At 58.7% G+C, this 16,058-nt stretch overlaps 1 protein-coding gene across 4 annotated transcripts; it reads right to left on the reverse strand.

Annotated features, from left to right (window-relative positions):
• Positions 1-3,729: 3,729 nt before the first annotated feature.
• On the reverse strand, positions 3,730-15,985 carry AMPD2 (adenosine monophosphate deaminase 2). Of its 4 annotated transcripts, none has more exons than XM_082431861.1 (18): positions 15,413-15,863; positions 10,332-10,462; positions 9,984-10,114; positions 9,220-9,288; positions 9,019-9,130; positions 8,589-8,775; positions 8,215-8,356; positions 8,014-8,103; positions 7,630-7,759; positions 7,269-7,463; positions 7,049-7,180; positions 6,676-6,839; positions 6,313-6,439; positions 6,060-6,223; positions 5,643-5,763; positions 5,199-5,372; positions 4,905-5,015; positions 3,730-4,789 (listed from the first exon to the last, which is right to left on the reverse strand). In XM_082431861.1, exons 1-18 carry the CDS (start codon positions 15,420-15,422, stop codon positions 4,580-4,582), a joined length of 2,400 nt encoding a protein of 799 aa, XP_082287987.1. In that variant the 5' UTR covers positions 15,423-15,863; the 3' UTR covers positions 3,730-4,579. The 4 variants fall into 4 exon arrangements, with proteins under 4 accessions (XP_082287987.1, XP_082287986.1, XP_082287985.1 ...); XM_082431860.1 differs by lacking the exon at positions 15,413-15,863 and adding an exon at positions 14,397-14,859; XM_082431859.1 differs by lacking the exon at positions 10,332-10,462 and having other exon boundaries at positions 15,413-15,985.
• Positions 15,986-16,058: the final 73 nt, after the last annotated feature.

Genomic DNA, 16,058 nt, shown 5'->3' on the forward strand with positions numbered 1-16,058 from the left:
ACCTGGAGAAGATGCCTGTGGCAGTAATAGGTGCCCTGCAGCTGCCCAGACTCATTAGGGAGGCAGGAGGGCAAAGGGGCCAGGCTAGACCAGAGCTGAGCTGATCCCCGCCCAGAGCAGGACTGCAGGGCAGGGTGCTTTCAGCCCTTTCCAGACCCTGCATCTGATCCTCGGACGCCTCACCCTCATCGCCACAAACATTAAAACTGCACCCACATTCCTCATTAAATATAACTCTGCTTGAAATGTAAAAGGGTTTTTATGAATTTGCTTTTGAAATTACTAGACTCTGAGTAACTCTTTCAATTTACTACTGGCTATGATTTCTCTTCAATCATTCCTGCATATTCTGGAACTCATGACAAAAATCCAACCTACAAATTGTTTTCAAATATAGTGACATTTGTATGGATACCAAACTTAACAAATATTAAAGTTGACATGTTACTTTCTGAAGGCATTTAGTTAAACATTTAGTAATTTTCACACTTTTTCATATTTTTCAGCCCCCAAAGTTTTTCTTTCAAGTCTCCAGCGTTTCCTGGGCCTTTAGAAGTCCGCCCTGGCCCCTAGATAGGACGGGATTGCTCACGAAGCCAGGACACTTGGCTCCTCTCCACCTCCAGACATGCAGCCTGCCCCTGCAGGTCCAGCTGCAAGAGCACCTGACCCCGGATGGTCCAGGGCATCCTTATTTGGGTAATTTTATTCTCATTTTGAAAACAAAATGATTTGCCAAATGTTGGATTAAATGCGATTTAATGCTTAAATCTTTATTGGAGTTCCATATACATACATTTACGAATGAGGCAATGCTTTGATGGGGAGAATGTTCTCATGTAAGGTTTGGAAATTAGGATCACTGTCATCCTAACCAAGCCTTACCAGCCCCTTCCATCTGGGGGCACAGCCAACTGCCCCCCTGCTCCCCTCAAGTCCCCCAGGATGGGGCACCAGGAGGTGAAGCAGAGCAGGGCAGGGTGTGATGTGGCCTGGCACAGCCCGCCCAGCCACAGTGTTTTGTGACTGACAAGGGACAGTACCCCAGTATAGACGTCACTCAGGGCCGGGCCCATTCAAAGCAGACTGGCTGAGACAAGTTGATTTGCCTGTTTTATTGCACTCTGTCTGGGGCCCTTCAGAGTAGACCAGTTTTTTGAATTCCCTCTGCCATCCACTCTACTCCCTTCTCCATGCAAGAGGCAGAAGCCCTGAATCCCGACCATAGAGGAAGGAGGTAGAGGAGGGAAGATGCAGCCTCTTCACAAAGACTTCCACACACACCTCCCAAGCAGGCCACGAGGAGGGGCATGACATAATTCCAAGAAAGGGAAGGAGGTAGAAGGACTGCACTGGAGTGGGTGAGACAGAAGGCGGGGAAAGGACTTTAACTTCAGTTGACACACTTTGATTCATTCTATCAAGAAGCAATAAGATAGATATCTTGGACCTGGTCATTTTATTCATGGTCATCTAGATTAGGAATAATCTGTAAAGCCCTATATGCAAAGATAATATATTTAATAGTTATTGAGCACTTAGTGCTTTATATCGAGACTCAGTGAATCCAAAATCAACCCATGAGAAAAGTGCTATTATTATCCCTGTGAAATTGGTGAGGACCTGGAGGCACAGAGAGGGGAAGTAACTTGCCCAAGGTCACACAGCCAATAAGCAATGAAGCCAAAATTCAAACCCCAGTAGTCTGGAGCCAAAGCAAACACTGGTAGCCACGACATTAGGCCATGGTTATTCTTAACAAAGAAGAGCCATTATGGTGAGGCTCATCATGGGGCAGTGTACAGTGATTAAAATTTATAAAGAATGTAAAAATATTAATGAAATGTGGAAGGACATTAAAAATACATTTTTAAAATACAAAATTATACATGTATGATCTCAACTTAAAATGCCTTTTTAAAAAGAACTGAAAGGAATATGTAAATATATAAAATATATTTTAAACATATAAATGTATCTCAGACAGAAGTTGATCAAATATTTGTTGAAACTGGTAGATTATGAATGGGCTTTTTTCCTCTTCCCATTTTTTCTATATTTTCCAAACTTTTTCAATGAAAATTACTCTTTTCAGTTAGGAAAAAGTACTAAGGTCTGTTTTAAAATTATTTGCTCTCAATAAATGTTTAAAAGAGAAATTTCTGAGAGACAAAATATCTAGAAGCAAGTTGTTTTAAAAAAAAATAGTGGGAGGTTGTTAAGAAACTTTTTAAATTGGTAATACTCTTACAGCTAGGCCTCAGAACACTGAGAAGAATGTGCAAGGGACGAGAAAATGGAATAAAGGATTCTATTATATGACAAGTTCAATGAGAAAATACAGAGTCTTGGCTGTCCTAAGTGCTAGCAAATGAGACAGGTAATTCTTGCCTTCTAGAAAGATCTTCTAATCCTCCTTCCTTGTCTTACAGATGAAGACACAACATGTTTTTACTATTAAATACATTCACCTCCTTGAAAAGTAAGTTCCCTTCAGCCTGTTAAAGCATCCTCCCTTGGGCAGATGCAGGCCCAGCGTGAGGTGGGGAGCCCTGGACCCCGAGCTCCCCTGGCTCCAGCCCAGATTCCGCCACCAGCCAGTTGCATCTCCTGGGCCTGTTTCCCCAACCAGAAACCAGCCAGACTTGTACAATCTCTTGCTCAGCATCCAGCTCTAACGTTCTGCTCTACGTTGTGTAAAAGGCTAGAACAAATTGGCTAGAGATGCCTTCTGAAGACAGAAGGACCCTGGGTCTTGGCCAGGAGTGAGCCTGGCTAGTAGCCCTCAGGAGGCAGTGGCATCAGGGGAGCTTCTGCCCAGAGGCGCTAGGCAAGATGCAGATGCAGGAAGAGAGGCGGGGCTGGAGCAGAGTGGGCTGACCAGGAGTGGGGAGGAAGCCAGCCTCCTGCTCCCTCTTCAGGCCCTCAGTTAGGCAGGCTCACACTGTTCTAGGGCTAATTGTGTCTGAGGCGACCAGCCGTCTTTCTCCCCACTCAGCAGCAGCAGCAGCAGCAAACAGCTTCTCCATCGCCAACCCAAGACCCTGCACAGCACAGGGCACATTCCACTCTCCTCCTTACACGGGCAACAGAGTCCAGCAACCTCTGTGCCCAAGGAGGTGCTCCAAAAATCATGCATTAAACATGGGACTGAAGCCAAGCTGGTTAGGTCTGGATTCAGAAGGAACACACTTGCTCCAACCCTTTGCAAGAGAATCTGCCGGGAGCTTGCAGATTTCTGTGCTACGCCTCCCACCTACTGAATCAGAATCTCAGAGGGTAGGACCTGGAAACAGCATTTTAAACAAGCTCCCCAGAAGGGCCTGATGTCCCCAGAGTTTCAGAACCACTGGCCTCAGGCTTGCTTGTAATCTCACATTCCCACATCTACTAGGGTGTCCTAAGAGGCTGGAAGTGAGGAGGAAGTAGAAGGTGGAAAGGGGATGCTACTCCCCAAACTGATGTGACAGAGATGTGCCCGAGACCTGGGGTCAAGTGTCTGTTTCAGAGGGGGCGGGCTGGACAAGGGCCTAGGGGCAGCAGACAGGTCCCCAGTGGGCCTCTCCTCCCATCCCGCTTCCTTTGTCAGTTTCCACATGCATAAACACACTCAGTCAAGCCCAGTCACTCCCCTCAGAATTTGCTGTATCTCCATCCACAGTGCTCCTGGACCCGACCTCAGCCACCGTCCACCACGGCTCTCCCTCTCCCAACAGAGACCCCACCTGCCTCATTACTTAAATAATCTTTATTTGTCATGCACTAGGAAAGATGGGATTGTATGAAACACTGCACTTCATAGCAAAGGCCTCGGTCCAGAACACAACACAGGGGACCAGGTGGGATCCAGGTCTGGTCAAAACTCTGGGGACCATAGTAGGGATACTACCTCAGGGCTGGTGGCAGATCCAGGACCCTCCCGCTGCAATGGCCCCAGACACAGCACAGGGCAGCTGCCCCCTCCCACAGAGGCACAGGAAGCTGACACCAGGGGAGCACATGGACCAGAGGAAGGACGGTGAAAGCTGTTGGGCAGTGACTTGGCGGAGGTGGTGGTCCAGCACCTCCGGGGCCTGAGCCCAGGCAGCCAGGGCTGTGACTCAGCCAATTCTACCTGCTGCAGATCCCTGGCAGCCCGTGCCCACAACACACGTGTACAGGCCACACCTGACTGCCCCTCAGCCACATAAGCAAGACGGAGGCCCAAACTCCAGCCCCAGCCAAAGCTCAAATTTGCCCAAGCCAGGACCCCAAGGGCCAGAGGGGCCAGACCGCCACAACCATCCCTGGCTCTGTGGACACTCAGATGCCCGCAGGACAGCCAGCCTTCAGAGGATCCTGGGACAGGTCCACCAGTAGGGCAGACCTCAAACCTGGGCCATCGGGTACCACCTGAGCCAAGACAAGGGTAAAGCGGCTCCTGGGCACCATTTTCCCTGGGTGGCACAGATACAGGTAGAGACATGCAGGACAGAACAAAGAAGAACAGACACATGCAGAGACCACAACAGGGTGGGAGGGGTCTGAGGACAGAACGTGGTCAAGGTGCCGAGACGCGGGGGCACTGTGTGGGCCAGGCTCACTGAGGCCCTGGGCTCATGGTGATGCCCGCCTCCTCCGGGATGGTCTCCAGCATCTCGCTCTGCACGGCCTGCGTGATGAGCGCCAGCTCCTGGCACAGGGTCTCATGGCGGTAGCCCACACGGATGTCCGGCACATTGGTGCGGCGGATGTCATTGCCCTCGGGGCCCTCCTTGGTATAGTTGGGTCCCAGCCAGTGGCTCTTCACCTGAAGGGGCAGGATAATGGGCAGGGCTGCAGCCAGCTCTGAGGGGCCAGGACCCCCAGGACCTTCCCAAAATGCAGAGCAGGGGAGGAGAGGGGATGCCAAGGGGGCGCAGTACCTTGTGGGAGAAGCCACTCATGAGCACACTGTTGCGTGCCAGCTCGCACATGTCGCAGGAGCTGAGCTTCCACACCTGGGTGGCGATGCTGTACTCCTCCATCAGTGGCTCCTGCACAAGCCAGGTTTCCTCAGGCAGGTGGACAGGGCCTGCCACCCGCCCCTCCCACGGACTTGCCACGAGGCATGCTGCACTCCACCAGCAGAGGGCAGCACCAGCCCCGAGACCTGCCCTGTCCTGGTGGCCTTCGTGTCCCAGGACACCCGCCTACCGGGCTGCCCGCCGTGTGCTGACCTTGGTGAAGTGGAACTGCAGGGGATCGTCGGTGGACAGTGAGACCATGAGGCCGCGGGACAGGTACTCAGGTAGTGGGTTCCGGTGGTAGCTGAGGAAGAGGCTGTTGTTGCTGAGCGGGGACATGGCGATGCCAATCTGGGCCAAGTAATACAGGTACTGCAGGACCGGGGCCTGGGCAGGCAACAGGGAGGGCAGGCATGTCAGGTGGCCTCCAGGCTGGGGAGGACACCTGGTTCTGGGGGTTACAGGTCACAGTGGGGGACAGGGGGCAGTCCAGGCTGGGCCTGAGTTGCAGAGGGTCGGTTACAGCCAGACTCCAAGTTGGGGCCTCAGTGTGGAGGCTGGGGTCCAAGCTGGGGAGGAGGACCAGTTGCTGAAGAGGCTTGAAGGGCTGGGAGGAGGGGAACCACTGGGAGGGGAGGCTGGGGTGCAGAGCCTGACCTTGCGCAGAAGCAGCCCATGCGAGATGTTCTCAGCCAGCATGAAGGCCGACACCAGATGGTGGATGGGCCCGGCCTCCCCACAGTGCGGCCTCAGCACAAACGTGTGGAAGCCCCTCTGCCTGGGGGGCGTGAAGACAGCGTCGGGTCCCAAGCCTGGCTCGCCTGGGCTCCTGAGCCCCCCCCCACCCAGTGACTTTGTGGGCCTAGGACCAGGGGGCAGGGGTAGATTCTTGGCTGCGAGGGCTGAGCCACAGAGTCCCGGGGGCAGAGAACCCATCCGATCTAAGACTGGGGCCAAGAGGTGGGTCAGAGATGTGGTGGCCCCAGCCCACGGCAGGCCCAGAGTAAGGCCTGCTGGCTGAGAGCCGGCAGGGCAGGCAGAGACACGGCACCAGCGGAGCCCAGGGGCAGGCACCTGCGCAGGTGGTTCAGCATGGCCATGTTGACGAAGGTGTAGTACAAGTAGTAGGCATACGGTGGGTTGTCCTCCTCCACCCAAGCCTCGGGGAGGGGGCTCTCCAGGTTGAAGATGTGGTTCTCAGGCTTGGACTCATCATCCACGCTGTCAAAGCCGTCCACCTGGCACAGGACACTGGGGTCAGGTCCAGAGCCGCAGCCGGGCCTGAGGCAGTGTTCCCCCCATACCAAGCCCTGGGCCACGCCCTCACATGCTCCAAGAAGAGGTGCAGCTCCGGGTGGCTGGCAGGGTGGATGGTGGCCTCGAACAACGGCAGGAAGATGTTCTCCAGCATCTCCTGGAAGTTGGCCAGCTGGCCCTTGGTACGGTACACGTCACTGCAGGCGAGACGAATGCACACAGGTATGTGTAGGTCAGGGCAGAATCACAGAAGCCCTTTTGAGCCATGTTGGGTGGGCCGGGCGTGACAGACCGTGAGTGGACCAGGGAGTCCCTCCTGTTCCGAGGGCTCGGCTGGGATAGGGGAGGGTCGGCCATCCCAGGAGGGCAGGAGGAGGCCCTGGCCTCTTGACCTCTGCCCCCCACATTCCCTCCCACTCCAAGGCACACTCACAAGAGGCGGGGCACCTGCACGAGCCAGCGCACGTTGGGGGAGTGTACGCGGTGCATGACGGCCCAGCGTGCCAGCTTGTCCCACTCGTCCCTTGAGCGCCCGTAAATGGAGAGCCGCAGCTCCGCGTTCTGGTATTTGCTCTCCTCCAGGTCCGACATCACCTCCTGGGACGTGCGAGGCAACTGTCACCCTCAGGCTTCTCACCCGTCCCTGTCTTCGCGCCCACCAGGTGTGCTCAGTCAGACCCCTTCATGCCTCTCACTCACCCTCCCCACCCACCCATGCAAGCCCCCAGCTACCCAGTCAGGGAGGGCTGCCCCAGGCCGACGCTGCCCCTCCCTGTACGTGGGCCCTGGCAGCCCCTCCTCCCTACCTTGATGATGTGAGCAAAGTACTTCCCAGAAACCCTGTTGTCGGTCTTGATGAAGATCTCTCGGAGGACAGACTCCCCAATAGGGTTATATTTGGCATTGAACTTGTCAAAGCGATGGAAGGTGTTCCTGTCCTGGGGGAGGAGGGCAGGCCCAAGTCACCCCTGACCCTTGGCCCGCACACTGGTCCAGCCCCTCAGCCCCTGTACCACTGGGACGGACCGCGTGCACATCGAGCGTGTCCACACTCAGGTCGTAGGCAGTGAGATTCATGCTCTCGAAGACCTCCCGCAGCGTCTGCTCGCGACCCTGCTCCACGTGCACAATCTCCTCCAGGTGCCGCTTCATCGCCCGTTTGATGAAGCGCAGCAGATGCTTCTGGTTCATGCAGGACGAGGCATGGATGTGTGTGTCCACCTGGGGGGGAACGGGGACTGCTGAGTCCATGGGAGGCCAGGAGAGTCCGGAGCCTGGGCGGTAGGATGGCAGAGGACTCTTCAAACTGGATGCTGGGTGGGGACCCAGGCCCTGGAGGGGGAGGCTGGGCAGAGGTGCAGGGTCCGGCTTGGGGGTGAGGGCCCACCTTGCGGATGTTGTAGAAATCTCGGTGTGGCACCTTCTTCTGAGCGGCCAGCTCCTTCATCTCGTTGAGCAGCACGTGCATCTGGAACTTGGAGCTCAGGTACTGCAGCCGACGGTAACAGAATGACTTTCTGGGCAGAAGGAGAAGCAGGCAGGGGCTCAGACCCGCAAGGAAGCACCTGGGAGGGCCTGGGTGGCAGAGCAGAGGGAGGAAGCAGGAAGGTGCAGGCCTGAGGCTGCCAAGGGGGCAGCAGATGACGGGAAAATCTAGGACTCAGTGACTGAAGGGGTGGGAGACTGGGTGACAAGTGTCTGGGGCAGGGCTGGGGCTGGAAGAATCTGGGCTGGGAGGGGAGCCGAGTGTCTGGGACAGGCACAGACTCACATGGGGCCATTGATAATCAGAGCCATCAGCACATTGACATCTGCCACAAATTCCTGCAGGTCAGGGTACGGCAGCTCCACCTCTGAGCAGCTGGTGTGTAGGGAGAGCTTGAGTGAGGAGAGCAAGCCAGGCCCTGTGGGCCCTCCCGAGCCGATGCAGCCCGCCACAGCTTCCCCCCATCATGCCCCACGCCCCTCTTACTGCTCATCGGGTTCCCTGCGGGTGTAGACATGAACCACACCCTGCACCACGCGCAGACCCAAGCCCAGGTCCCCAGGCATGGTGCTTGGCTCACAGTGCTCATACGGGTGCTGCTCCAGCGCAGGGGGGTGCACTGGGGCATCTGCAGGGGTGAGAAGGGTGGAGTCAGGGCCAGGCCTCTTCCAGGCCACCCACTGCCTGGCCCAGAAGCCCCAGCAGGACAGCTCCTGCCCCTGCCTCCACCCCTGCATGCCAAGAGGCTGGAATGAACTCCGGTGTGGGAAGAAGCAGGCAGGTTGAGGTTCCCAGGCACCAAGCTCAGGGAGCCTGGGATACCAGGGCACTTGGAGTAGGACAGGGATGGGGGGTCCCACCAGCGGACACAGGGGTGTCCGGGCCCTGCTCATAAGTCCGTGTCTCCAGGGGCTTCTCGGCCAGCTGCTGCAGGTACCGGCGGGTGGTGGGGCAGAAGCTCTGCAGCGACAGGGCCATGTACTTCTCCCGGATGAAGAGTGCCCGCACCACGCTCTTGGCTGCGTCCAGCAGGTCTGTGAATGGCACCTGGAGACGGGGACATGGAATCACTCTCCTTGGTCCCAGTCCCAGACCCGGCTCACTCTCACCTCTTCCCTGGGCCTTGACCCCAGAAACTCTCAAACCATTCTGCTCTCAGCATAGCAACTAGCTTCCAGCCAGACCCTCTGCCCCTCCAGCTTCAAGAAAGAGAAACACCCTCTCTGGCCTCTACCCCCACCTGCCCAGGCTCGGGAAGCCCACCAGGATCCAGGGGATGGGGACACTCACCCCACACTTCTCCTCCCCGGAGATGGTGACCCGCTGAAATTCCCGCTCCAGCACCACATCTCGCTCCCACAGGCCCCGGTCGCCCTGCCCCTCACGCTGCTCCTTGTAGAGCCTACAAGTGGAGGGTACGAGGGAGGGGCTGGAGACAGCAGTGGGATAGGCCCCAGGCCTGCATCCCCCGCACCCCTCTGCCCTCCTCACTGGAGGTCCAAGTCACTGTCTGTCTTCAGGAAATCTTGCTTGGCCCGAAGCAGGATGTCCGGCTCCAGCCTAGAGGTGGGAGGAGTGAGAGGTCAGGCAGCTGATGAAGCCCTTGCTCCCAGGTCCCTGCACTGTACTAGGTGCCATGCATGTGGTGTCACCTGTGGTCCTCACAGGGATGTAGAACACTATGCCGTGGGTGCTGCTCTTGCCCCACATCAGAGATGAGGAAGTACACCCAGAAGTTAAGCAACATGTTCCAGGCCACGCTTGTGGGCAGAAGACGGAACCAGAACCCAGCAGCCTGACTCCAAAGCCACTTCACACCACTGCTCTGTGCCGCCTCCCCAGGGGGCCCCAGAGGGAGGACTGGTTGGAAGAGAAGAGAGATGGGGCTCTGCAAGCGTCCGGATGGAGACAGAGGGATGCTGGGCAAACTATCCTGTGTCCCTCCCCCCAACCCCACGCTTCCTGTGCCCCCCACCCCATGGCCGCCTGGCTGTGCCCCTCACCCCATGGCCGCCTGGCTGTGCCCCCCACCCCATGGCCGCCTGGCTGTGCCCCCCACCCCATGGCCGCCTGGCTGTGCCCCCCACCCCATGGCCGCCTGGCTGTGCCCCCCACCCCATGGCCGCCTGGCTGTGCCCCCCGGGACCCCATGGCCGCCTGGCTGTGCCCCCCACCCCATGGCTGCCTGGCTGTGCCCCCCACCCCATGGCTTGCCCCTTGAGGCGACCTGTCTGGCTCTGAACCTGGGGGCTTACTTGACATCCTGGCTGATCTGCCGCTCCAGGCGCTGCCGCCGCTCCTCCAGCTGCTCAATGGGGCTCTCCTCCGGGAACTCGTACGGGGCGCTACGGAGCTCACTCTCAGCCAGGGAGCGGCTGAACAGCTCCTGGTGGGAGGAAAGGAAGGGTCAGTGTGGCCTAGCCATCAGGGTCTGGGGATGGGGTGAGGGCACAGGAGCTGGGGGTACCTGGGACAGGCTAGGGGATCAGGGCACAGCCAAGCGTGAAGTAAAGGGACAGGTGAGGTGGAGGAGGGGTGAGGGGAGCAAAGACTAGGCGTGGCGGCAGTGATGGGGGGACACAGGGTGCGGTGCCAGGCGATACCTCGGCGATCTCCTTGCATTTGCCATCCATAGACGTGCGCAGGTCGAGCGGGAAGTGCTTGAGGCAGGGGGCAGGGCCTGGCAGGGATCGGGCAGACTGCAGCGGAGGGGCCCCCAGCCCACCCCGAGCCTCTGTGGAGACAGTGATGCAGGGTCAAAGGGTGAAGGGCAGGGCCTGGGTGCACTGGAAGCCCTGGGCCCCTGCCTGCCCCAGGCCAGCCCCGGAGAGAGGCCAGTCCCCCCTCAGAGGCTGAGGAGTGAGCCCGCATGTGGACCTCACCTGCATTCTGGCACGGGGACCCCTCACCCATTCCAGGCTCATGGGTGGGGCCACGAGTCTGCCCCTAGAATAAGTGGATTCATTCACCCCAGGAAGAAAAATCTGAACCCTGGACTAGGGGCCACCCCATCAGGCCATGAGAGAACCTCCATGTGAGTACCTGCTATAGGCAGGCACCCACGTGTCCATGTACACACACACACACACACACACACACACACACACACATACACACACACACTCCCTCCCTCTCTCTCTCTCTGCAGGCGCTCATTAAGGCCACACCAGCGATGCCAAGTGCACAGCTTCCAGGGCAGACAGTCCAGGATCAGACCTGCCTCTGGACCAGGAGATCCCCCTCTCAAGGGCCAGGGTCTGCGGCTGATACCCTAGACCTACAGAGCCTGGGGAAGCCACAGCTGCCACTCAGCTCTGACCTGGGGACCAGCCTTCAAGGGAAGAGGAAGAGAGGAAGTGGAGGACCTGGTTGGCAGCAGGAACCCTACCTCCTCCCTGGAGGCCTGCCCTCTCCCCCAGGACCCCAGGGCTGCCCAGATGTGGCCTGGCCCCAGCCTGCCCCTCCAAAGGGAGCTGCCACAAACAGTCTGCGCCACTCAGAGGGCCCAGGATCTGGGCCGGAGGCCCTGGGGAAGGGAGTAGCAGAAGCCAGAGTCTCTCTCCACGGAAGGAAGAATTCCTCAGCTTCCAACAGGAGGCTGGCACTAAAGGCCTTGAAGCTGATAGTCTAGAGAGGCTGCCTGAGCTCCCAGCCCACCCCAGAGGACCCTCCCTGCGCTCCCCAGCCCCACCCTCCCAGCAGGAAGCTCTCCCAGTCAGCCGTGGGGGGTACTCCCCTCCAGCACCCTCCTTCTCCGTCTCCACTGTGGCTCAGGATGGACTCGAGGCTCTACCAGGCAGCATGCCTTGAAGTCTCTGGGCCCACTTCCCAATACCCCAGAGTCCTGTCCTAAGGCTGGACAAAAAGAAGAGGGGGTGCCTGCCCCAGATCCAGGACCTAGCCCCCCCTCGCCCTGGTGCCTGCCTGGGCCCTACCTGCAGTCAGGCAGCGCCGGCCAGCAGCCCTGTGCCCCTTGCCCGCCTGTTTGCTGAGTGGAGCTGCAGCCAGTCCCCCAGGACAGCTCAGGGGCCGGCACGGGCTGTACCAAGTGCAGCTGCATGCAGGGGAGACCCTGGGATGACGGCAAGCAGGGGGCTGGGGAAGCTCAGGGGAGTAAAGAAATCAAGGGAAGGAGTATCAGAGTTGGGAGATAAGAGAAACCCCCAAACTGAACAGGCCCTTAACCTCTACAGTGCCAGGGCCCAGCCCAAAGTGGGGCCCCCAAGGGGGAGGAGCAGGGCAGGCCGATATGGGCAGGGCAGGCTGGCAGGGAAGGGACAAGCCTCCTTAAAATGCAGTGCCCTAGGGGATAGTGTGTAGGGCCTGGCCAGCCAAAGAGCAGGAGGGGACAGCAGCCCTCCTCACCTCCACACCCAACAGCCCCAGGCCAGCTTCCTCTGCCCAATGGCCTTGTTTTGCTCACCACTGCCCTCTGGGCCCCTGACTACGGGGTCTCTTGGGAGAGACAGGGCCCCTGCTGGGGAGAGGAACTGGCTGGCAGCTGGGGTAGAGGCTCGGTCCAGGAAGGGACCAGTTACGGAGCTTCCCTGTTGCCCAGGGGACTGGGTCATGGCCCCCTAGACCTCCAGCCCCTGTCCAAGCCTATCGTTGGGGACAGACTGCCCAGGAGGAGAGGTTCAGAAGTGGGACTAGAATTTGGAGGACTTGAGTCTGACTCTGTTCCCAATTACTGGCAAGTCTCTACCTTCCGGAGGCTTCAAGTCTGCCTATAATGGGGTGATAAGGGGTCCTGCCCTGCCTAGCCACAGCTGCTATAAGGTACACAGAGATACGGCTCTGCAAGTGTTCTGGAAAGTACCATCATCTGTGATTATGAACTCCTGGGACCCTCCAAACACTCCCCACATGCAGTCCCACCCACTGGGGGCGGGGGGAGCTTCTGGGCCCAGCGCAGGCCAAGGCAATGAGCAGTGAGGGTGTGAAGAGAACAGAATTGGCAGGGTGGGAACACTGTCTCTTACTTGGAAGAGGGCAGAGCAGAAAGAGGAAGGAAGATGGACACCAGCTCTGCCCTCAGAGCGTTAAGACAAAGCCTAAGGCCCTTGCTTCCCCCAGGAACCCTGACCCTACATGGCTCCTCTCCACTTCTAACCCCCTCCAGAGAGGCTGACCACGGACCTCCAGGGCTGGTGTGTATCGGGTCAGCAGAACTGAGTCAAAGGCCCTAATCTCAACCACCTCTCCTAGCAGGGTGACCCAGGGTCTCCACAGAAATGCTGGGGTGACCAGGACAGGTTCTGGCACGCAGAGCCATCCCACCAGCCTGCCAAGCCACCACACAGGGCTGCCAGGGTTCACTGGAGGTGACAGACAGGCAATAACCTCCACACTTCCTGAGGCCAGGTCTAGAAAACCCAGCTGCCTGCTGGTCCCTTCTCCCAGGGTCTGTGCCACAGCACCACACCCACACCCACAAGGCACACACACACACAAAGGCGTGGGGAGGGGTGGTCAAAAGCCAGAGGGGGCTACTCCCCAGCCATTCCCACCAACTCCAAGATTCTTGCCAACCTGTCTACCCACTTGACCAGAGCCCCTCACTCACTGCCAAGGCTGCCCCGGCAGGCAGAGAGGTACCCAAGGCTTTGACCCCCAAGAATCAGATGCTCCCACCATGTGACCATCCCAAGGTATACAGATCTAGCCTCAGGGAACACACCCTCTGGAGGCACAGACCTGGGCACAGAGAACACAGACCCTCAGGCCAATACAGAACTCAGGCCAGCATCTTCAGTAGCATAAGAAAACCAGGAGGTAGGCATAAGCAAAATCAGTCTACAAGTACAGACAGGTGCTCCGGGGGTGGGGGCACTGGCTTGACCTGGTCACCAAAGTGGGGGTGGTCTTCCCTTAGCCACAGGCCTGGGAGCAGCAGACGGCAGGTAGCTATCCCTCAGCAAGCACGGACCCAGGCAGCCGAGCCGTCAGGGCGATGGGCACAGCTGCACCACACTGCCAGATCCAAACGGTGCAGAGATGCCTACAGGAGTGGGAGCCGAACCAAAGGGTGCAGGAGCACACGCAGGCTGGCAGTGGCCCCAGCCTGAGCCCTCGCATGGGCCCAGCCCAAGGACACCCCATACTTCTGAGGAAGCTCACAAGACAGATCAGGAATGAACAAATTGCAAACAATAGATACAGTTGAGCCCCTAGACCCTGGATGCTGGGCGGCAATAAGTGTGCCCTAACATCAGACCCCCAGTAAGGGGGTTCAAGATCTAGGATCCTAGAAAGAGTAACTAACTGCAAGAGGACAGCCTGAGCCTGCCTGGTAAAGGCACAGCCACCAGCAGTGTGGCCAGTCTGCAAACTAGTCAGTCCCACACATCCCCCACTCCATTCACACACACTCCACATGCAAACAGTCTTAGCACAGCCACACGCTGACACGTGTACAAATACACTCTTGCTGCACCCACACCCACGCCCACTCCTCGTTACAGAGGACAGCATCCCCGACACAGAACCCTGTCACCCTCCACCCCACCTCCCTCCCCACACCACCTCCCAAGCCAGCTGTCCCTGGGAAGGGGACAAGGGGCACCACTGCAGAGAAGGTGCAGGAGAAGCCCCCCTCCTGAGGGTACCAGTGGCCTGGGCGAGAGGTAGGGGCAGAGCAAGCCTGAGGCCAGGAAGCACACACTCACCTGGTACTGCAGAGGAAGCCTGCAGGCTGGCCCGCTTCTTAAAGGGATATTTGGCCTTGGATTTGCCGGGGCCAGATGAATAGGATGCCATGGCTCCGGCCGCAGAGACGGCGGGGGGAGTGTGAGCCGCACCAGCTGGGCCTGGCCCTGCCACATCCAACCCCTTCCTCCGCCCCGCCCCCAGCGGGAGTGACTGATGCAGGAAGCAGAGGCCCCGCAGGCGGAAGAGGCCCTAGCCATGATTTCTGATGTTGTCTAGGCAACCTCAGGAGGGGGGGGCCTCCATCCCTGCCCCTTTACCCCTCCCTTCCTCTCCTCAGTCCCTGGAGTGACACGGATGGTCGTGTCACTTGTTTCCTCACTTCCCCTGGGGGGTGGAAGTGAGGAAACAAGATGGAGAAGGGCCAGACCCAGCACTCCACAAAGCCCTCAGGAGCCTGGAGCCCCGAGCCCCTTGCCCCTTGCCCCTTGCCCCTTGCCAGGGCTCTGGAGCAAAAGAGTCAAAGTCCAGGCTAACTGGTCCAGCCAGCCAAGGAGAAAAAAAATAGTAATAGAGGGATCCAGCGCAAGCTCCCCCAAGCTCAGAACACTTTCCTCTCAGGGCCAGCGGATCCCATGAAAATCCAGCCCCTCTGGGGCAGAGTCCCCTTTTGTCCTCGTCTGACCCCCCAGCCCCAGGGGTAGCCCAGCTCGGGGAGGATGGGGTAGAACTGAGAATCCCAGCCCAGTAGGGAGGAGCCTGTCTTGGGAAAATTCCACTGTCCAAAGAAGCTACCCTCTAGGAAGGCAGGGAGGCCAGGAGGCAGGGGCTTCTCTGGGGTCTGGGAAAGAGACCCCAGCGGCTTCTGACTTTTCCTTCTGTCTTTCCACACTCAGGCTCTGCTCTCCGGGCGCTCCCCGGGAGGAGCTGTCCGCCTTCCGTAGGTCTGCAGGCTGTGCCCACCCTCTTGTCACCCTGGACACTGCACTTCTCTGTCCCAGAGACCCTGCCCTCCTTCGCACGCGCACACACTCACCTGAGGCCATGCTGCCCGAGCCCTGAGGGGTACCGGGAAGTCTGCTCTCCAGGGTCTGCAAAGCCGGGAAGCCCGGTCGCGAGGGACGGGAGAAGGGCTGGGATCCAGACCCCGGCAAGTCACTCCAAGGGCCCTGCCCTGGCACTGAGATGGGAGAAGGCAGTCTTTCAAAATTGCTGGCTGTAGGGAGGCGGACCCCTGCCGACCTGCGCCGCTGCACTGGCCTTGTAGACCCCGGCGTCCCGACCCCCAGCCCCGCACTCCAGAGGCGGGCAGGCCACGTGCTCCCCAGAGAGCGGGACCCGCAACTCGTCTGGGCTTCTCTCCACACTTTCTGGGTATTCGGGTCGGACTCGGGTAGCTGGACTGTGGGGGAGTCACGCAACAGGTGCAACCCCACCGAAACCTCGCCAGCGCCGGCGCGCTTCTCCGCAGCCCCAGGCCCCGCCAGGTCCGTGGCCCCGCCCCTGCTCGGGCCCTCCCCCGCCAAGCCGGCCCGGCCCCGCCCCCGCCATTTTTCCTCTTCCCGGCGCCACGTGGACAGCCGCCACTCAGCATCCGCCCGGCAGCGTCTTGGGGAAGTTCTGTGCGTCAGCTTCCTCACCAATAAAGTGAGATGGGGTAATCGCGGTACCTCACTCAAAGG

This window comes from Balaenoptera physalus (assembly GCF_965194825.1).
Source record: "Balaenoptera physalus genome assembly, chromosome: 1".
In the NCBI taxonomy this organism is placed as follows: Eukaryota; Metazoa; Chordata; class Mammalia; order Artiodactyla; family Balaenopteridae; genus Balaenoptera; species Balaenoptera physalus.